The sequence below is a fragment of the Papio anubis genome, chromosome 2 (assembly GCF_008728515.1).
Source record: "Papio anubis isolate 15944 chromosome 2, Panubis1.0, whole genome shotgun sequence".
Lineage (NCBI taxonomy): Eukaryota > Metazoa > Chordata > Mammalia > Primates > Cercopithecidae > Papio > Papio anubis.
In genome coordinates this window covers 50,120,096-50,141,649 of record NC_044977.1, presented here as the reverse complement: position 1 = coordinate 50,141,649, position 21,554 = coordinate 50,120,096, and the positions used below count along the sequence as shown (strand labels likewise).

The 21,554-nt window shown below is 51.3% G+C and overlaps 1 protein-coding gene across 3 annotated transcripts in view; it reads left to right on the top strand.

Annotated features, from left to right (window-relative positions):
* SLC6A6 (solute carrier family 6 member 6) overlaps positions 1 to 21,554 on the top strand; it is an 87,239-nt gene that overhangs the window by 36,052 nt on the left and 29,633 nt on the right. For all 3 annotated transcript variants that reach the window (XM_021922672.2, XM_021922670.2, XM_031663109.1), the window contains 4 exons: positions 5,917 to 6,156; positions 7,656 to 7,790; positions 9,516 to 9,750; positions 19,807 to 19,939. In XM_021922672.2, the coding sequence (XP_021778364.1) occupies positions 5,928 to 6,156; positions 7,656 to 7,790; positions 9,516 to 9,750; positions 19,807 to 19,939 (732 nt within the window). In that variant the 5' untranslated portion in view covers positions 5,917 to 5,927. The remainder of the gene's footprint in view (positions 1 to 5,916; positions 6,157 to 7,655; positions 7,791 to 9,515; positions 9,751 to 19,806; positions 19,940 to 21,554) is intronic.

Sequence of the window (21,554 nt, the reverse complement as noted above, 5' to 3'; positions counted from 1 at the left end):
ACTAAACATTTTTTGTGTGTAGTGAGAACACTTAAAATCTACTCTCAACAGTTTTCAATTATACAATATGCTATTAATTTTAATCACCATGACACCTTGACATACATAATAGATCTATTGAACTTACTCCTCATGCATAACTGAAATGTTGTGTGTTTTGACCAGCAATTCCCCAATACCTCCAACCATCCACTTTTTCTTATTTATTTATTTATTTATTATATTATTTTATTTTATTTTATTTTATTTATTTTTTTGAGATGGAGTCTTGCTCCGTCACCAGCCTTAAAAAGTGCAGTCATGCGATCTCGGCTCACTGCAGTGTCAGCCTCCTGGATTCCAGCACTTCTTCTGCCTCAGCCTCTCGAGTAGCTGGGATTACAGGCATGCATCACCACACCTGGCTAATTTGTTTTGTTTTGTATTTTTAGTAGAGATGGGTTTTACCATGTTGGCTGGGCTGGTCTTGAACTTCTTACCTCAAGTGATCTGCCCACCTCGACCTCCCAAAGTGCTGGAATTACAGGCGTGAGCCACCACGCCTGGCCCACTTTTTCTTTTTTTAAAACAAACACAGGGTATAATGCTTGCCACAAAGTATAATAGAATTGCAATGTGACTGGCTGGTTTTTTTTTTTTTTAAGCTACTATTTATTGATCAATTTGTATGTGCTAGACTCTGTGCTGAATAACATTAGGTGTTATCCTACTTAGTCCCTGGTCTTGTTTTTACCCTCATTTTTTACCGGTGAGGAAGCTGAGGCACAGAGAGGTTGTTACTTGCTCTGGGTCACACAGCTTAGTCATGGCCTCAGCCCAGAATCTGGCTCTGGAATGGGCAGAAAAGTGAGGAAAGGAGAGAGACACCTGCTGTGGAAAGGGCAGGGCAAGGGGTCCAGCCACGCACTTGATTCCACAGCAAGCCTAATGCACAGGGAGTTGTTTAGGCCTCAGATTTTCCCACCTGTAGAGTGGCTGTCATCCAGGTCTCCTCCTGCCCCTGCTCTGGGACTCCAGGAGCTGCTTGCCCAACCCGCAGATCAGCTTGCTTAAGCCCCAGAGGTTTGTGAGAAACCTGAACCAGAGATTCTTAAAGGCCAGCTGTGTGCTTGGCAATTTGGGGTGGAGAAGCAGGCTAAATAGGAAAGAGACAAGGACCTGGCCTCTTGCTAAAAGCATGGCAGAAGCTCCTGAGTTATGCCATTGTTTAAATCATTGTTCTCCACCAGAAAGAGACATGTAGGACACTGGTTGTTAAATTGAGAAGTTCAGGGTCTGCAGGATGGCAGGGCAGGTGCAGAGAACTCTCGAGCTTCTGGGAAGGTTGCCTAGGAAAAAAGAGGCAAGGGCTTGGCTTCCCCCAGAGCCTTGGACTGAGGTGGTAGATGCTGGGGGAGGCAGCATCTGCAACTCAACTCAGAGCCCAGCTGGCTGGTGTTCAGGGCCCTGGGAGGGAGGCAGAGCAAGATGTAGGGATCCCCATTTGCAAGCAGTGCAGAAACCTCCTCTTTCTAAGCTTTGCTTTGCTCAGTGCCGGAGGCCCAGGTGGCCAGGTGGGAACTCTGGCCTTGAGCCTCTCTCTCCTTTCTACTCGTGTGTGTAGCCTCAGCCAGGCTGCTCACTTCCCTGCGTGAGCCTCAGCTTCCTTTATCTATAAACTACCAAAGTCTCTTCTACAATAAGAGTGTTGGAGAATAGGAAACTGTGTTTATAAACAGCTTAGCCCAGAATAAGTCCTCACAAATCTTAATATTAAACAGGGAGAGAGCAAAGGGAAATTTCATCAAGCCATGGCATCGCTGGCACAGGGCTGCATCTGACCGCGTGTGTGCCAAATCTGACCAGGTGATCTGCAGTTGGTTTCAGGCACTGCTGGCTCTGGCTGTCACCTCTGGAACACAGAGACAAGGAGACTATTTAGCTGGGCACAGGGGGAGGCTTCATCCCAGAGCTACTGTATCAGTCAATTCTAATCACTTGTAGCTGTAATAACCAAAGAGGAAGCTCTTAAAATGGGGAATTATGTATCTCGGCTGCTGCAAAATAACCCTGGGCCCGGTGCCAAGGAAAACAGCCCTTGTCGGCGGGTGCAGGGATGCCTGTGGAGGAGGACTCGCTCCTGAGCACTCACCGCGCAGTGGGGTGGCCAGTTGTGTGTGTGTGGATGCTGGGGTGACTGTCCTAATTGCAAGTTTGCAGAGGTGCATAGAGATACTCCGGGGACTCCCTGGAGGGTGTCATCTGAGGTCAGACTGAGCCACAGAGGGACAGTGGAGGCTAAGCTCCTAAGGGCTTGGATACATCATGGTCACTGTTACTCCCAGCTGAGTGACCTCAGGGTGTCTCTTGTCATCTTTGGGCCTTGCTGATCTCACCCTGGGGAGGATGAAGGCTTTATATGCCCCAAGGCCGGGGTGGACTGGATAGTAGTGATAGGGGTAATAAGAGGAGATAGTCACAAGTCATAATAGTAGCTGCTGTGTGTGGAGTGTGTGCCATATCCTGTTTTAAGTACCTTCTGTGTACCCCCCTCATTTAACCCTCAAAACACTCCCACAGGGAGAGAGCAGTTACCCCATTTTACAGATGAGGACACTGAAGACTGGTGGGGTTGAGGGGCATTCCTGCCAGCTCCAACACTTCCTGTGGCTCCAACAGCCAGTGGGAAGGTTCAGAGGGGACTGAGCCTGGGCAGTAGGAGGGACTAAAGCAGTTCTGTGTGGCCCATGTCCCAAAGAGAAGGGGAGAGGAAAGATGGGGCAGAGCGTCGGCAGGGGTGCGTGCTGGGACCTGGCGGGCCATGGTGAGGAGCCTGTGTTTTCTTCCAGGGGTGATCAAAGGGTTGGGGGGCATGAGGACCTGATTCTGCTTCTTAATCTGCCTTTACCTGCTGCATTGAGAATAGATTGGGGCGGGCAGAATAGCAGCAGGGAGACCTGTGAGAAGGCTGCCACAGATGCCAATGCAAGGGCTGAGGGGCCTGTAGCTCGTGGTTGCCATGGCGACAGAGAGATGTGGGTGGATGCCAGGAATGTACAGGCGGGTCTTGCTGGAATGGGCTTCTTCAGGGGCAGGGCTGCTGGCTGTGTGTTCTTCAAGGCAGGTGGACCTGTGACTGCAGCCCCTACGGGTGGAGAGGTGGGTGCACCTTAGAAATGAGGAGTAGGGAGACCCCCACCATGCCAGGCACATGACAGGTCCCCCACTCTGCCTGCCCTGTTCAAAACGCCCATCCCCATCCGGGCTCAGCCCCAGGTGGCGGGACAATGGGGTCCTGAGTGTGGAAGGGGGTGGAGGCTTCATTTTGTAGGAAACCAGAGCCTAGAGCAAAGGGACTTGGGAAACCCCAGTTGCTCCTGTTCCATGTTTCTAGAGGGTTCTCTGAGTGTTAGTGTGGCAAGTGGGTCTGTGTGCCCAGAGGGCAGAGCCAAGACTCTCAGGGTAGCCACAGTGAAGCAGACCCCAGCTCCTCGCGGGCATGGACTTGGCCCGTCCCAGCTGCCAATGAAGTCATGAGCTTCTGGGTGAGGAGGCTCCAGGGTCATTTCCTGAGAAACACCTTCACTTGGAGGGAGTTGAGTCTCACATCCTCCAATTATGCGCCCACCGAGCCAGCCCACAATGGGCTGCCCTGATAACCATCGGGGGGCTGTGCAAGTCAATGCTGGAACAATGCTGGCCGGTAGGACTATTTTTACAGTAGCCATTGGCCTGTCGAATCCCGCGCCCGGCCCCAAGGGAGCAGGGCAGAGAAAGGCAGCGCGGATGCTCTGGCAGACAGAGGAAGGGCTCCATGAGCTGCCCGGAGGCTTCAGGAAGCCTTTCTTGGTCTGTTGGCTGCCAGATAGTGAAACAATTGGGGTCCCCCACCCCAAGCCAGGGAGAGGAAGGAGGTGTGGGGGAAACGGGGGTTTTGTTGTGCTTTTGTGCCTCTGTTCCTCGAGCACAGCCCCCGTGGGCCCAGCATCTGGGGCCAAGCCAGCACATCCCCTCTCCACACCCCAAGTCCTTAGGCAGCTACTGCCTCACCCTGCCTGCAAGGCTCTGAGGCCAAGTGACTCGCCTGGTCACAGGATTGGCAAAGACAGGGTTTGCAGTCGTCACCAGCTGCCTGTGGATGCCACTCTGGGATCCACCTACCCAGCAGCTCTTGCCTGACACCCTACTGTGTGCCAGGCATGGCGTCTGGCTCTGGGACACAGTTGTGAGCAAGGCAGGTGCAGTCCTTTTCCCCAGGAGCCTCCATTCTAGTTGAGGAGATAGACGACAGGGAAGCAAGAAATTGAACAGGATACTTTCAGGTAGTGTTCGGGTCTCTGGTGAGAAGACAAACTCGGATGCCCACTTGAGCTAGCCAGGCGAGCGTGTCCTGAGCCAGGTGGTGAGCTGGCCAGGATGTGGCCGTGTGACAAGGTGGTCACATCTGCTCCAGTCAGCGATCACCATGAGAAGTATGAGCTCGCTGTGGTCCAACCTTCCAATTTTTCAAGAGAACTTAGAATTCTTGACTTTTCTCTGAAATCTGATTATTTCAGGTTGGCCACCAGTTTGATCATGAAGACAAACAAGTTGTATCCTGGAATGCTTGGCTCTGAGTCAGCCACTTCTGCTGCCATCCTTTTTATTCTGCAGATGGGGAAACTGAGGCTCAGAGAGGGGCGCGTAGGCCCAGTAGCTCTGGTTTTCACAGCTCGTCCGTTTCCTATGTCCCTCTGTTACGTTGTTATTTTGTGGGTCAGCTCTTGAAGGCAGGGGACCCAGCCTTGAGCTGTTTCCTCATGCTGTGGACTAGGACTCAGGATGCTCTTGGTAACTAACCCTTGTCAGTTCTCAGAGAGCCAGGGGTGTCCACCTTCTGCACAGACGGCCACCCTGGATGTGACTGTGGCCCTCAGGGCTGAGCTGCCAGGGTGAGTGAGCACTTGGGGACCTGAGGAAGTATAGAAAGAAGAAGCTCTGGCCTGGCTGGTGGCAGACCTCCCTCTAGACTGGGGGCCAAGCACAAGTGGGCTGAGGGTAACCATGAACAGCTCGGGGGGTTTAGAGATTTGGCTTTCTCTGGGGCCTCCCATTAGCCAAACCCAACAGGGAGCCGGAGGGCAAGGGAACCTGGCTTGTAGGATCTACAGGGTCAGCCCCTGGAATCAGAGCAAGCCAGAGGACGGTTGGAGAAGGGTGGACAAATGGGGATTAACAAGCACTCTTGCATAATCCTCACCAGTGCAAATCCCTTATTTTTTTCTGCTAGAGATGTGACTGGTTAATAAATTGCAAATCTATTCCATAAACATCCATTCTCAATACTTGGATGGCAACCCATTCTCAAATATTGTTTCCATTCCAGCCTGAAACCCCATTCCTCGTTCATTTCCATCTATCCGTTTTTTTAGCTTACAGTTATAAATGGTCATCTCTGTGGGCTGGACACTGTGTTAAGACATTTGTGAAATAGGAGCCTCCATTTTTTTAATACAAATCCAAATTTAGAAAATAGTATCTGTTAATTTCTAGAAACTGCTTGCAGGCTGTTATTTGGCAGATGCCTAGAACTGCCTGGGTGTGTTGTGTTTTGTGAAAGACGATGCTAGGGCCGGGGTGCAGGCTGAAGTATGACACTCAGATGACAAACATGGGGGCCCCTGGTGCTTCTCTTCGCGGGTGCCCGGGGAATGGAACCTGCCGATTTTGTGGTTTGCAAGTGTCCATAGCCTGAATCTTGAGGTCCCTGGTCCATGAAGGGGTCTGAATGACTCCCAATGTTGCTGTCAGAGCATTGGACAGACAGGGATGCCAGGCCCCTTGTTACAGGCCTGGGCAGGTGGGAGCCAGCTGGTGGATGAGGAAGCAGAGATTGTGTCTGAGACACACAGGCGGTCCCTCATCAGCTGCAGGATGCTTCTCTTTTGTCCCCCATAGAAAGCAAGGAGATGGCCACCAAGGAGAAGCTGCAGTGTCTGAAAGATTTCCACAAGGACATCCTGAAGCCCTCACCGGGGAAGAGCCCAGGCACACGGCCTGAGGACGAGGCTGAGGGAAAACCTCCGCAGAGGGAGAAGTGGTCCAGCAAGATCGACTTTGTGCTCTCTGTGGCTGGCGGCTTCGTGGGCTTGGGCAACGTCTGGCGCTTCCCGTACCTCTGCTACAAGAATGGTGGAGGTGAGCTTGGGCCGGGCCACAGGGAAGCCCCTCCAGAACAAAGCGGCCTTGGAGCTGGAGGCTGGGACCGGAGTGTGGGTGGCCTTTCTGTGCCCTGCTTTCCCTCCCCCCAACTTGACCTCCATGAGGTCAGCCTGCCATGCCCCTGCCAACCCCATCCTTAAAGACAGGGGATAAGCCCGACTGAGAATCAGGGTGCTGTTCTACAGGGCCTTTCTGTGTTACCTTGAGCAGGTCCCTCACCCTCTCTGATCCTCCAGTTTGCCATCTCCAAAGAGGCAGGACAAGGCCAGGCTCATGTCTCCCAAGCCCCAGACATTCACACACCTCCTTATCTGTCCCCCATGTCTACTTGCCTCTGACTGTTTCTTTATCTTTCCTTTAACATTCATGTTTGCTTTTCTAACTTTACCAAATGTACTCCAGAAAGCAAACTCCGTTTCCTGCTGTAAATGGAAAACTGGTACCATTTGTCATGCTCCAAAGGTATCCAGGAATAAAAAGTACAGTGAAGATATTTTTTAAATGTGATGACTGCGCTTGGTTGGGTTGATGAGTTGGTTGGTTTGGGTTTTTGGATTTTGGTTTGCTTTTGTTGTTGTGTTTTTGCCTGCTGAAGGCTCTGAGCAGGAACCCTCTGAGAGGTCTGCTGTGATGGGGTTGTGTTGAGGTCAGGCAGCACCTACTGATGCTTTCTTGCTGGTGCCATGACGGGCTTGAAGAGAACTGGATAGCGAGGAACTGCTCACCGCTGGTGACTGCTTGCTGTCAAAGGCTTGTGTGTCAGTGGAGATGGGCATGCCTTGTGCTGCCCACATTAGTAGAACCGCCTTTTGGGGAATTCTCCCTTAGAGCCTGGTTTCTTAACCTTTTGTAGGTCTCAGGCCCCTTTGGGACTCTGATGAGTGTCCTAGACGCTCCCCAGAACAAAGCACATACACTAGACCCAAGTTGCCCACAGTTTCAAAGGGTTTATGGACCCGCTGAAGCCATTAGTGGACACCAGGTAGGATCCCCTGCCCCGATGCTTTGCCCCCCCTGATTCTTCCCCTTGGTCCCACCCCCACCGGAGATGCCTACCCTCTGCCCCTTACCACCGCACCCTTCCTAGCTTCTCTGCCTCCTGCCCTGGGCAGGCCTGGGGAGGGTAGGTGAAGGCCCCAACAAAGAGGCGACATTTGAGTGGGTCTTAGAGGCCAAGCAGTCCTTGTTCAGAGGGACAGATGTGGAGGAGACAGGCAGGCAGTAGGCATAGCTGACATGAAGGCTCCGAGGCTTGAAGTCCCTGATAGATTTGATGGTGAGAGGGAGGGCACACTGGAAAGGTGAAACCAGCTGGCCAGGTGGGCAGGGCCTGGAGCATTTCCCAAGAGTTTGGCCTTGAGCCTCATGCCCCTCATGCATTCTCTCTGGTTCCATTCGCTGGGAGGGCTTGGGTGCCTTCTGCGTCAGCACTGCCATGGCCACAGTCTCACCCTTGCCCATTCTGCTCTCTGTAGGTGCGTTTCTCATACCGTATTTTATTTTCCTGTTTGGGAGCGGCTTACCTGTGTTTTTCTTGGAGATCATCATAGGCCAGTATACCTCTGAAGGGGGCATCACCTGCTGGGAAAAGATCTGCCCCTTGTTCTCTGGTGAGTATGGGACAGAGGCCACTTGGGGCCTGGTGCTCATCAGTTCCACACATTTTTATTGAGCACTTATTGTCTGCCAGGTCCATTGAATCCTCATGCACATCACTTAGCTCTGTGCCTGACAGAAGATAGCAGCCAGTACAGTACCAGTGTGATGCACATGCTGCTGCCTGGGAGTATGGGGAAAGGAGATGTGGCAAGTGCCTAGCATGCAGTAGCTACTCAGTCACACCCAGCATGCACACTTCCCTAGGTTGTTGCATAGAGAAGCCTGCAGCTGCTCTGTTCACAGTAGCAAAGACGTGGAATCAGCCTAGGTGCCCATCAGTGGTGGACTGGATAAAGAAAATGTGGTGCATATATACCATGGAAGACTATGCAGCCATAAAGAATAGCAATATGGCCTTTGCAGCAACATGGATACAGGTGAAGGTTGTTATCCTAAGTGAACTGATGCAGAAACAGAAAATCAAATACCATGTATTCTTGCTTATAAGTGGAAACTCAACCTTGGGTATACAGGGACATAAAGAAGAGAGCAGTATACACTGGGGACTCCAAAAGGGGTGGGGAACAAGGGCTGAGAAACTACCTATTGCATACTATGTTCACTATTTGGGTGATGGGAATCGATGGATGTGCAAACCTCAGTTCCATGCAATATACTCCTGTCACAAACCTGCACCTGTACCCCCGAATCTAAACAAGAAAAAAAGAGAAGCCTGTAGCTGCTTGGCGGTAGAGTGCAGCAGATAAGCATTGAGGTTCAGGAGGCTTTCTGTCTGGGTTCAGGTCCCATTAACTCCCCTTGATGGTTTTGTGGCTTTGAGAAGGTCACTTTGTACTTCAATTTTCTCATCTGTGAAATAGAAATATAGTTGTATGCTTACTTCACAGGGTTGCTATGAAGACAAAATGACATAGCCACGTAGAAGTGCTTTGTACACAGTCAGCATCAAGTGAATGGTGGCTTCATTAGTCCCATGTTTAGTACTTAGTATGCACGCAGAATAATCCCTGTTATGATTTAATTGGCAGAGATGAGAACATATGTGAGTCTCTTTATTCGGTCATCCACATAAATCCATTTATCCTTAAGCCTTTCTTCCATTACTCAGTAATTAGACTATCCATCCATTTTCCATTCATCTACCCATCTATTCATCCTTCCATTCATCTACTCAACCTTCTAACCAACCACTATCCATATATCCATCTAACAAACTGATTATCTATGCAACAAATGAGTATCTATCCATCAGTCCAACACTCATCAATGTAGCTATTTATCCATTCATCTGGCCATTCATTCAATCATTCAACTATTCTTCTGTTCATTCATCCATCGATTTGTCTCATCCATTCAGCCAGCCATCCGTCCATCCATCCATCCATCCATCCATCCAAACATCCAACCATCCAATCAACCATCCTCTTTATTATCTATCTTTTCATGCATCCATCTGTTTGTCTATCCATCTAGCCATCCATTCATTGTTTTATCCCCCCACCCCCTGCCATCCATCCCATTTATCTAACCATCTGTTGTTTCACCTTTCCATTCCCCCAGCCATCCATTCACCCTATAAATATTTGGTGGTCACTGTTGAAGGGCCTCTTGTGGCCTGGGGCCTGGGGATACCATGGCCTTCCAGTTGAGTATGTGGCCATGGTGGGTCTGGCCTCCCTTGTGATGTTTACTCATCTCATTTGTCCAACCTGCAGGTATCGGCTATGCCTCCATTGTAATTGTGTCCCTCCTGAATGTCTACTACATTGTCATCCTGGCCTGGGCCACATACTACCTGTTCCAGTCCTTCCAGAAGGAGCTGCCATGGGCACACTGCAACCACAGCTGGAACACACCTCACTGCATGGAGGACACCATGCGCAAGAACAAGAGTGTCTGGATCACCATCAGCTCCACCAACTTCACCTCCCCTGTCATCGAGTTCTGGGAGTAAGGCCACCTCATTGAAGCAAGGAGGAGGACATGGGTGGGGCAGAGAGGATGGCCCACTTCCTTATCTCCTCCCCTGGAATGCAGGAGCCACTGTCTTTAGGGGATTGGAAGGAGGGTGCAGATCTGGAGAGAAATTTATGCTTTTGGCCATAGACAGACCTGGAATCCCAGTTCTGCCACTTACTGGCTGTTTGACCTGAGGCAAGTCACTCCTCCTTTCTGAGCCTCAGTTTCTTTACCTGTCAGATAAAAAGAATGAATCATAACTACCCTGATGGGATCCCTGTGAGGCGGGTATGCATACTTATATTGTCTAAAAATGACACAGTTTTTTTAATGTATTTTAGAAAAAATATATTCCCTGTTATTGCACAGAGAAAAATGCATATATGAAGCTGAAGTAGTTAAGTAAAAAGTGAGTAAGTAGGTAGAGTGAAAAAGATGCATCAGTTAGCTTTTGCTACGTAACAACCATCCTCAAACTTGGCGGCTTTAAACAACAACCATTTATTTAGCTCTTGATTGTTCTGCTTGTTGTCAGTTTGGGCTGAGCTTGGCTGGGCAGTTCTTCCAGTCTTGGGCTCCTTCATGTGTCTGCAGGCAACTGTAGGTCCTCCGGGTAGCTTTTCTGGGGTTTGGCTGGCTGGTGGCTGGGGTGGGAGGGGCAACTGGTCTGTGTGGTTTCATCACCCAGCAGGCTAGTCTGGGCTTGTCACCAGCCACTAAGCAAGCACTCTAGGAACAAGAAACGGTCAATCCCCAAAACCTAAGTGCTTTTCAAGCCTCTGTCTGTATCATTTTTGTTCACGTCACCTTGGCCAAAGAAAGCCACAAGACAAACCCAGATTCAAGAGGTGGAGGAAATAAATTCTGTCTCTTCATGAGAGGAGTGAAGAACGGTAGTCAGTAACTACAGGGAGGATACAGAGGACAAACATTAGAAAGGCAGGATGTGGAGTCCTGATTTTGGGGAACTCTTGAGTGAGCTGATGTGTGGAGAAAGTCTTCTAACATAGTGCTTAGAGGCTGATCAAAAATAGGCTAGTGCCTCATTTCCCTCTTCTTCATAAGCCAGCCTTGGAGCTTAGCACTCAAGTGTAGCCCCTTGACCCTGGAACTAAGTGAGATGAGGCCTTGCGTGAAGGTTGTGAGTCAGGGCAGGGGTGCTGTTAAGGAAGATGGTGGTTCTGAATCATCACGAGATGACAGTCCCTGTCTTTTGTATGTAGTTTTGCCATTTTCAAGGTGTCTACTCATCTCTTAGGAGCTGGCCCAGGAATGGGCCAGAGAAGAGGGAGCGGCCTGCCGACTGGCCCCAGCCATGCTTTGGGGTTGGGGCTGGGACATCCTTGGCAAAGAAGGGGTCGGTTGCCCTCACTGGTGTGGAACCCTTACTTGGGCGGTCTATGTCACTGTTGCTACTCCAGGCCTTCAGTGTATGCTCAGGGCAGGTCCTTAGGCCCGCTGTCACTGTGGGTTCCTCTTGTTTGTATATTTTCCACTTACAAACAAAAGGGACATTGGAAGCACAATCATTGCCCCTCAGTTCCCCGCCCCCTGGGGAACTGAGTTCACAGACAAAGAAAGGCTGGCACTTCCTTTTTCTCACTTGAATGGGGTCCAAGGCACAGCCTTGTCCTTTCTCTGCTGTTCTTGGCGTAGCCTGAAAACCGGGCCTGCCCTACTCCTGGACACTGGCGCTCAGCCAGTTACTAGGGCGTTTGCTGGGACCTCCTTGCCTCAGACATTGACTGGCCTGCCTGTGTTCGAACCCTCCCTCTGCCACTTCTAGCTTAGGCAGGTGTGTCCCACTCTCTGGGCCATGGTATCCTCACCTGCGCCTGGGGAGATGGCAGTGCTGCCTTCCCAAGGTTGTAGGATGACCCTGACTGCATGAGATCCTGGGTGACCAGCCCTGAGAATCCATTATTATTATTATTACTATTATTTTGTTTTCGAGACAGAGTCTCGCTCTGTTGCCAGGCTGGAGTGCAGTGGCGTGACCTCGGCTCACTGCAAACTTCGACTCCCTGGTTCAAGTGATTCTCCTGCCTCAGCCTCCCAAGTAGCTGGGATTACGGGAATGCGCCACCATGTCGGGCTAAATTTTGTATTCTTAGTAGAGATGGGGTTTCACCATGTTGGCCAGGATGGTCTCAATCTCTTGACCTCATGATCCGCCTGCCTCAGCCTCCCAAAGTGCTGGGATTACAGGCATGAGCCACCGTGCCTGGCCAGAATCCCTTATTATTTATCGAGTGCCCTCATAGTGCATAAAACTACCCTCAGGGCAGTTTCTTTAAGTGTTATGAACTTAAATAATCACCCCCTATTGTAAAGGGGCCATCCTCTTCTGGACTCTGCTTGTCTTACTGTTGTCTGGGACCCAGGGGCCTTAGAGAAGGAACACGTGGGAGCAATATGAGGTCCTCAGGGTGGCCAGTTCTCACTCACACCTTCCAGAGGGACGGGGCCCTCGGGAGTATTCTGGGACCCTTGCCTTACAGAATCTCCATTCTGAGCACCCCAGCTCCATTTTCTGGCCTGGAAGACACTGAGACAGTATTAATCTTTGGAGAGTATCTGGTTCTGCAGCCACCTTCCCAAGCTTCTGCATGATCCAGATGGATTTGCTGTGTCCAAAGAGCCCTGGCTGCCAGCTTGGTACTCATCTCCCGCTCCGGCTCTCACACCTCTCCTACCCCTGCACCCCCAGCCCCAGATTCCAGCAGAGCTTTGTGAGACCACCTGAACATTCGCAAATAACTTGCCCTCTTTCTAGAACCCTGGGGAAGATTGAGGGCCATGGAGCAAGAGCCTGGAAAGCAGGCTTAGGCAAGACCAACGCTGCCTCCTGTGACCTGCCTTCACAGCACAGGCCGAGGCCAGAGAGCTACACTGGGGACAGCTCAGTTCCAGCCCTGAGCCAGGTGCCATGGGCAGGAAATACCCAGCCTCCTGCCTTCAAGAGCCTTCTCTTTTCTTGGCATGCAATGGTGAAAAGGCAGGAGAACCAGTGGGGAATAGGTGACTCCCGTGAGCATAGTACTAGGAACTTGCCCCTGTCATTTCATTCAGACTCTGCAGAGGCTTTCTAAGTAGGGGAAATATCTAGGCATCGTCCAAAACTCTTCTTCCTCCCTCAAATCCCACATCCAATTCACACATCCTCTTGGCTCCCCCTTCAGCGTATACCTAGAATCCGAGCACTGTCCCAATGCACAGTCACCCCATGGGACCCCCATCACTCTCCTGGACACCAGCACTGGCCTCTTGGATCTCTCTGTGCCTTATCCTTGCACCTCCATAACCAATTCTGAATCCAACCTGTTAGTTTGCAGCTCAGAACCCTCTCGTGGCTTTTCCCATGCTATGATCTCACCCTGACAGAAAGGACTGAGACTATTTCAACACAGCAAGTGCCCACTGGGTGCTGAATCTCCTCGTTAGTTCCATGTCTGCATTCACCTGTGTGGAGCAGCAAATCACTACCTCTCTCTGGCTCACTTCCCCGTCTGCAGATGGAGGAGCATGTGAGCTGGGTTTTGAAGGATGAGTAGAAGCTCACTAGGCAGAAAAGGAGAGTGACAAGACAGTTTAGGTAGGAGGAACAGCCCATGCAGAGTCAGCGTGCTGAAAGCACATGAGTATTTGGGATGGTTCGGCTAGAGCATAGGATGCATGGGTGAGGGACAGGTAGGGCCAGGGAGAAGGGTCAAAGCCTTGGATGTTAGGCGGGTACATTTGAACTTCGTTCTCTTGGAGGAGAAACTGTGGAAGGTATATGAGAAGGGAGGTGGTGTGACTGAACTGAATGTGATTTTTGTGATTCCTTAGGGAACACACTGGTGGGAAAGAGAGGCTGGATGTATATGGGGCCTCAGAGGCCTCAGCCTTCAGCAGGTCTGGGTTCCCTTTGGGGTGAAACTTATCTGAATCCCCCTGAAGATAGCCACCAACCCTGCAGCGTCTGGCTCTGAGGTTTCTCTCGAGTGAATCTTGTTGGAGTTTTTTGCGCGTTGCTGTCTGGGAGCCAGTTGGGCGGCAGAGCAGTGAGGACACCCTCGAAGGTTGGTCTTGGTGGCCCTCAAGCTAAAGCCCAGCCCCAGCCATTGCTTCCTTTCACTTCTCTTAACATGCGTCAGATGCATAGGTCCCTGGCCCGTCCTTTCCTTCAGCAGGTGCTGCTGGCAGGTGCTCAGGAGTCTCTGGAAGTCAGGGGTACGAAGCACCGGGGGAGCGGAGCCATCTCCTGGCTTCTGGGCAGGGAAGGTCCCTAGTGACCCTCCCTCCCAGCCCCTCCTCCCTCTGTTTTCACAGAGGAGAAAGCAGAGCAGCAATGGGTGACATTCTCCTTTCCTTGTCAGGGGAGACACAGCCCAACTCTGGCTCCCACACATCCCAGCTGCACGACCTTAAGGCAGTGACCTCACCTCTCCACGCCCTCTTCTCTTCTCTGTAAACAGAAGTAGCGTGGTCCCAGTGACTCACAGCCTGGCTTGAGTGTTATGGAGCTAAGACCAGGGATGCGCTTTGCGGGGGGCCATGGGACACTGACGATGCAAGATGGGCAGTGCCCTGCCCGAGGTCACACGCACAGCTAGAAGAAGCAAAGCTTCCAGCCCTGGCATTCAGCACTGCATCCTGCCTCCAGCTAACCTTTTTTCTGTGTCCCCACCAGCCACCAGCCCAGAGCCCAGGCCAGGCCTGGGAGCCCAGGTCCACAGTCACAGGTCACATTGTGCCACGTGTGTGTCTCCCCACTCCCAGGTTACTTGTGGGGTCTTCTCTCAGCTTGGACCCCTATGCCCACCCTGTGTGCAGTGCTAAGTCATCATTCTCAGCAGGAGCCAGTGAGCTGCACTTTCCCAGATCCTCATGAGAAGCCACCGGGGCCCCAGAGACAGTCATTTCACGCTGGCTTTATAATTGAGCGCCGAGTTGCTCTGGGATGGGGAAGCAGAGCTTTTGTCCCCCTGCTGCTCCTTGCTGTCTGGGGTCACCTCTGTCCCAAGGTTGCCCTGGAGGACGGGCAGGGCCAGACCTGGCCAGATGCCCTCCATCAGGCTGGAGCCGTGCCTTCCTCCTAGGCTCCTCCAGAGCCCCCTGGGAGCTCGGCACGTATCATTAGACTTTATTAGAATCAAAGAAATGAGTCATATTTGCAAACAAGGCCTGCTCAGCCAATCTTCCCCTGCAGCTGTCGGAAGGAGGAGGCGGTGGAGAAAGGCTACACGGCCCCATGCTCTGGGCGGACGGGCCCTTTTATAATTGTTGCCTCTGCCAGTCTCCAGGGGAGAACCATGGCCAATAAATGGCTGGCCTGCAGTCAAAAGGAAACGATTTGGCCCGCTAGGAGGACGTATTTACATCTCTGAGTGCCGGCTGGACGGCAGCAGGGCGGCCGACTCAAAACAGACGTCCAGGCAATTCTTTTTTGGATCCCACCCTGGAGTGAATCATTACTATTCTTGGACAAGAATGCAGCTTACCTCGGAGTCTCCTCCCTCTGCATGAGAGTATGAGGAAGCTGGGGATGCTGGGGCCCTTGCCAAGACCAGCACCAGGCCCAGCACATGAGGTGACTGGTCCCCAGGGTGGCATCAGAAAAAAGGAACTAGATCCAGGGTTGATTTCTATCTGAGTGATTTCAGGTGCATTCCTGAACCTGTCTGAGCCTCAGTTTCCCCATCAACCAAATGGGTATAATTAATTTATTCAACTAATGTCTGCTGAGCACCTATTACATGCCAAGCACTGTTCAGTGATCAAGACAGACATAGACCCTGCCTTCTTGGGACTGACATTTTAATGGGACAGACAGACATGAAATAGATAGCACATATAAAATTATAGTATAAAAGCAATAAGTGATCAGAAACAGGCCCTGGGGCAGGGGAAGAAGAGTGACCAGGGATATTTTTTACAGAGGGTGGCCAGGAACAGGTGCCCTGGGGATGTTGCCTTTGAACAGAGACCTAAAGGAAAGGGACGAGGGAGCTTTGGAACAAGTGACCGAGGGAAGCAGTTAGGTCCAAGGCCTTAAGGCAGGATCACGTTCGACCTGTTCAGGGAATGTCCCAGACAGCAGCTAGGGTGGCTGAAGGAGGAGGAAGTGATGGTGCAGTCTGGGGGATGAGGGTAGGGCTTGAGTGCCCGCACCCCCAGCCTGCCCAGAACACTTCCCCTTTACACCCGTTGACCTGTGTGATTACTAATTGGCACCCACTCATTCTTAAAAGTGTCTGAGTCTGAATGGCAAGGTCAGGCGAGCTGTGTTGGCTACGGAGTGGGAGCCTCGGGAGGATGTGGAGCAGAGGAGGGATGTGGCCTGCCATAGGTATTAATAGATTCCCTCTGACTTGTGGGGGCAGGAGTGGAGGGAGGATGAAGAGGCTGCTGGAAATCATCCTGGGGGTGTCAGGGGCCTGGACAAGGGCAGAGACAGTGTGCTGGGAGAGCTGTGTTAACACTGTGGGGAGCCTGTGCAGCTTCCTCCTGGGGTGCTTAGGAGGCACAGGTGAGTGGCAGTGCACCATGGCGTTCCCCCGGCATGGCACCCCACAGTTTATTGAGCACGCCCTCACCACTGGGTAGGGATTGGCTGGATCCTGATCGACTGCTTTCTGGCTGGGAAGACTCTGGAAGTCAGACATGGAAGGGACTGTGGAGGGGCCCGCCCGAGATTCAGCCGGCATGGCTGCCCGAGATATCTTTGGAAAGAATGTCAGTTGCTCTGGCCCTGAGCCTGTGTCAGGCTGTGTTGTGACAAATCCTGATTGATGAGATACATTGGTTTCAGTCCTGGGACGTTCACATGGCCCGTTATAAAGCTTTTCAAGAATTTAAAATAACTTTTATAAAGGTGATATGTGCACATTAAAAACATTGAAGTAGTGCAAAAATACATTGCAAAGTGCATCCCCCTCCCCCACACAGGCAGCAACTGCCACCAGCTTCTTGTGTGTCCTGCCAAAAATAGTATGTGTGTATTCAAGTACAAATGTGTCTCTGTCTCCCTCCCTCTTTACACAGCAGGGAGCATGTCTCATGCGCTGTTCTTCACCTTGCTTCTCTTCCTGCATTTTGTCTCCAGGACCTAGCTCCTTAGTAGGACACAGAACTTTCCCGTTGTTTTACACCGAGCATTGTGTTCCAGTGTGTGCCTACTTCACAGTTTACAAGCTCCTCTTAATGGACATTTGAGTCGTTTCCAACTTTTCACTCTACAGACAGCACTGCTTGGGGTGGGTACTGTGTCTCTGGCCACCCATGCAGGTGTAACTATAGGAGATAATCCTGGGAATGGAATTGCCTGGTCAAAGCACACATCCCTGGATGCCACCATGAGATCCTACAAAGGGACTACCACCAGCAATGGAGAAGCAGGCGGAGGACTCATTTTCTCTGTTGTAGACTGCATAGCTGGTCAGCTGCCCCGAACAAGCCAGTGTGGCAGCCTCCCATCGGTATCGGGCACCACTGGTTTGCCCAGCATGGTGGTGGGAGGAAGGCAGATGCTGTTGGGTCAGCTGGCCACAGGCTGGGTATGGTCACAGTCAGGGCTCCAGGATGTTAAGCTTCTCAGCCAGCTCGTCCTAAAGAATCAAACGAAAGGCTATCTTGTGGCTGGACATCTCATCAGCATATAAAGCCCTTGTCCTTGGGATGTTCAGGGTCTGGTGGGCAAGACAGACATTTCCCCAGCGTGGGACAGGACAGCGGAAGCCAGACGGGGGCTCTGCAGTGAGTCTTCCAGAACCTCAGGGAGGCTTCCTTTGAGACCAAGGCGAGTGCACCTGGAGGGCCTGGGAGACGGTGGAAAGGTGCTCTTCCTCCTCTCCTGGTGCTGCCCATTCACAAGGAAGTCTTGGGCCACTGCCCAGCCTGCCCTGGCTTCCATTGAAGGTGCTGAGCCCTGCAGAATGAGGAAAGGCTTTTTGTTTTAAAGCCATGGCAGGCGCCAGATCCACATGCTTGGCAGGGCCCCAGCTGGGATGCAGTTGGCTGCCAGCCTGCCCTATAGAGATGCCCCCTGCCCCAAGGTGCCAGGTGATCCCAGCATATAGCAGAGGACTGAAGAGATTGTTTTTAAAATTTAGGCTCTGTTTTCTCTTAAAATCACATCAACAGTGTAGTGGAGTAGAGAGAGCACTGGTTTTGGAGTCAGACAGGAGTGGGCTTGGGGTGGCAGCTCTGTGTCACCTGCTGGCTCTGTGACCATGGGCAAGTGGACCCTCCAAGCCTTGATTTTCCCCATCTGTAAAATGGGGTGAATGGCCTCTACTCCTTGGATCAGATGAGATAAACTGAAAAGGCCTTGGAAAGCAGTTGGTTGCTGGTGGCTTTTATTTAGTCTATCAGCATTATCAGGATGACATTATCAGGTGCCGGGGGAGCCCACTGATGTCACTGTGACCAGCAAGAAAAAGGCAAAGAAAAGCTGTCCCTTCTTATGGCTGTTAGTGGGAGTATTTCACGGATTGATCCTACAGTGACATGTGAACTTGCTGTCCTCCCAGTTGAGTCCGTTCATTCACTTATTCACTCAACACGTCTTTATTGAGCTCCTCCAATGGGCCAGGTGCTGTTCTAGGTGCTGGGAACACAGCAGTGAACTAAAGAAAGGCCTTGCTTGAATGCCAGTTGAGAAGGGAATATTGGATTTATTCAAAGTCCTTATGTTGAAACTTCTCTAGAAAAAAGAAAAAAAAATGATAAAGGGTCGAACCCAGTGTGCGTTCTGAGAACCAGAGCCCTGACTGTGGGGGTAATCCCACGGACTGGCTAAAACCTTGGGATGTTCCAGAATGCTTTCCCAAGAGCATCCTGGGCGGGAGCTGTTAGTCCCATTTTACAAAAGGGGAAACTGAGGCAAAGAGTCACACTTCACTCCCTGCCCCTCCTGCATGGGAGTGTGACCTTCAGGCAGGGAGCTGACTCCCATTAGAAGGAAACTCAGCGTCTTCCAGGGGTTCGCAAACACCCTGGAGCATGGAGACCCTGTCTCCTGTGGCCAGCAGCCTGTGCTGGACGGGTAACCTGGGAGGCCCAGTGGGCAGGGCCGATGTCCCTGTGCTCAGCGTGGCTGTCCTCGATCACTGTTGCAGCAGCCAGAGCTCTGGGACCATGGATGCCACTTTTGGCATCAAGTTTCATGGCCTGGGCTGTCAGTACCCTGCACCGCCCTGGCCTGCTTTCAGGTGCTGTCTGTGAATAGGTGCTTCTGTGCCTGTTTAGCAGGACAGCAGGAATCAGCTTGGATTGGCGGGAAGCTTAGGTCTGGACTCCAAAGACCCATGCTCTGCCGTGTCATCCTGGGCAGGGTTGGTGGCTGTCCCATGCCAGTTATCCTTAAAACTGTTTACCTGCCTCTCTCTGAGACTCTCAAAACCCTGGCAGGGCAGGGGAGGAAACCAGCGCTGCTTAGGTGCCGGCTGTGTGCCTGAAGCTTCCCTGGGCATCTGAACACCATAGTTACATCTGCAAAGGTTTATCAAGTGCTAGCTGCATCCCAGACCCTGAATTTAGGATCTTGTGTGACTTACATTTTAGTGAGAGATCCAGGTTACACAGGGATGAATAAAATAATAAGGGACAATGTTGGGGGAGGGCAACATTTTATAGATGAGGAGCCGGAGGTCTGGGAAAGTTGGCTAACTTCCTCTGTCAGTGATGGAACGAACAGTAGAGCTGAGAACTGAACTTAGTATTTGGCGCACTGAAGAAGGTTCTGTTGAAGTCCCAGCAGAAAATTGGTGCCCGTTTCACAGATGAGGAAACTGAGGCTCAGGGGTTCCTTAACTTGCCTGAGGTCAGACTGAGTTGAACCTGGTTTTGCCTGAATCTGGAGTCTGAATCCATCCTTTTTTCTTTGCAACAACTCTGTCTCAAGACAAATGGGGATTCCTGGGTTTGGAAAGGTGAGGTGACTTATGTAAATGCAGTGCCTCAGGTGGGATTTGCCCCTCAGCCTGTTAATGTTTGGGCCTTGGCTCTCTCTACTCCGGGGCCAGGCCCCTTACTGACTTCTGGCTCTGTGTTTGCTTCAAGGCGCAACGTGCTGAGCTTGTCCCCTGGAATCGACCACCCAGGCTCTCTGAAATGGGACCTCGCTCTCTGCCTTCTTCTGGTCTGGCTAGTGTGTTTCTTCTGCATCTGGAAGGGCGTCAGGTCCACTGGGAAGGTAAGTTGGACTTCTGTCCCTCCCCTGACTCCTGGAGAGCTGTGCCAGGCTGGCCCTCTCCCCCACTTCCTGCCTGCAATTAGCCACGCCCCAGGAGGGAGGTGGCCGGTGGTGGTGTGCTGATAAGCCAGCCCTCTGGAAAAAGGTAAAACCCAGGTGTGTAGTGTTTGTCCGTTTCATGGTGTCAGTGCTCCCACCATATCTGCTTTCAAGCTGCTGACGGTTTAAAGACCAGCTCACAGAATTCCTGAATATTGAAGAGTCAGGCTCTCTGGAGCCTACACAAGCTAGCCCCACCCACCACAGCTTTCTCATCTCAAGGTATTGGCAGTCAGTGCAGATGGTAGCAGATAACTAGTGTTGGACTTCTAATAAATAGGTTAGCTGGTAACAGGAGGTTAGCCAGCAACCGTGGTAAGAGCCATTAGCCACAGCATGGACCCTCGCTTTGCAGAGGGGGCCACAAGCATTCCCATTAGCATTGCGGGGAGCTTCGTGGGCCTGCCCCAAACCTACAAACTCAGACTGTGTTGTCACATTACCCCCAGATAATCCAAATGCACTTTATGGATTGAGAGGCACTGGCTTAGATTTTAGCTGCTAAATCAGATTAACGGAGTTATCTTATAACTAACATTTCAGCCGGCACCTCCAATGTTAGTTGTTCAGGAAAGTGTTAGCTGATTATTAAATCATCCACTCATGGCCAAGATGTTAGCTGTTAACCAAAGTATTATTCATAACTGGAGTGTTTGCTGCTGATTAATAGGTCACATAGTGACTAAGATGTTAGTGATTAACAAATGTAAAATATTAGCTTGTAATTTTAAGGTTTTAGGTATAACTGATAGATTAGCAATAGCTTGTAATTTTAAAGGTTTAGGTATAACTGATATATTAGCAATAGTGAAAATGTTAACCAATAACTGAAACGTTACCTGTTACTAACTAGAGCCGAACTGTTCCCTAATAACCTAGACACTCGCTGTTGTCATGGCTGTGCTGATGCCAAAGGCTGGTGCAGGGGTCTGTTGCGATCACAGGTGTGAGCCTGAATCCAGGGCCCTAAGCTATCAAGAACAAAGGCATTTGCTCATCTGCCTTTAGATGGTGCCCTCTCAACGCTTTCCCCAGTGACTCACATCCCAAAAAAGGGAACATCTCTTTCAGATCAAAAAAACCCCAAAAGTCAAAGGAGTGTCTTAAGGTAGCATTCCAGGTGGAGCTGTGGGCAGTGACCTTAGCTGCCCCAGCCACAGAGTAGAATTGAGGGTTGAGGAATGTGCTCTCCCTGGATAAAGAGCCCCCAAAGAGGCGAAATCACAGATTTGTAGAGATCCAAGTAATTACTCCAGTCACTTACCCTTGCAAGACCTGGGACTCCAGGGTTGCAAGAGGTAGAATGATGGTGATCCCGTGCACCCTCCTCCAATACACACAGTGCCCTCTGCTTGTTTCTTGGGGCAGAACCACCCTGCCATCCTGAAGCCCGGGGTGGAATGGAAGCAGTCCAGGCCTTGGACACCTGCCCCTGCACACCAGTGAGCACAGTCCTGCCCGGAACAGGCAGGAGCAGGGGACATGGGTATTTCCTGCACCTCCTTGGAGAGCACCC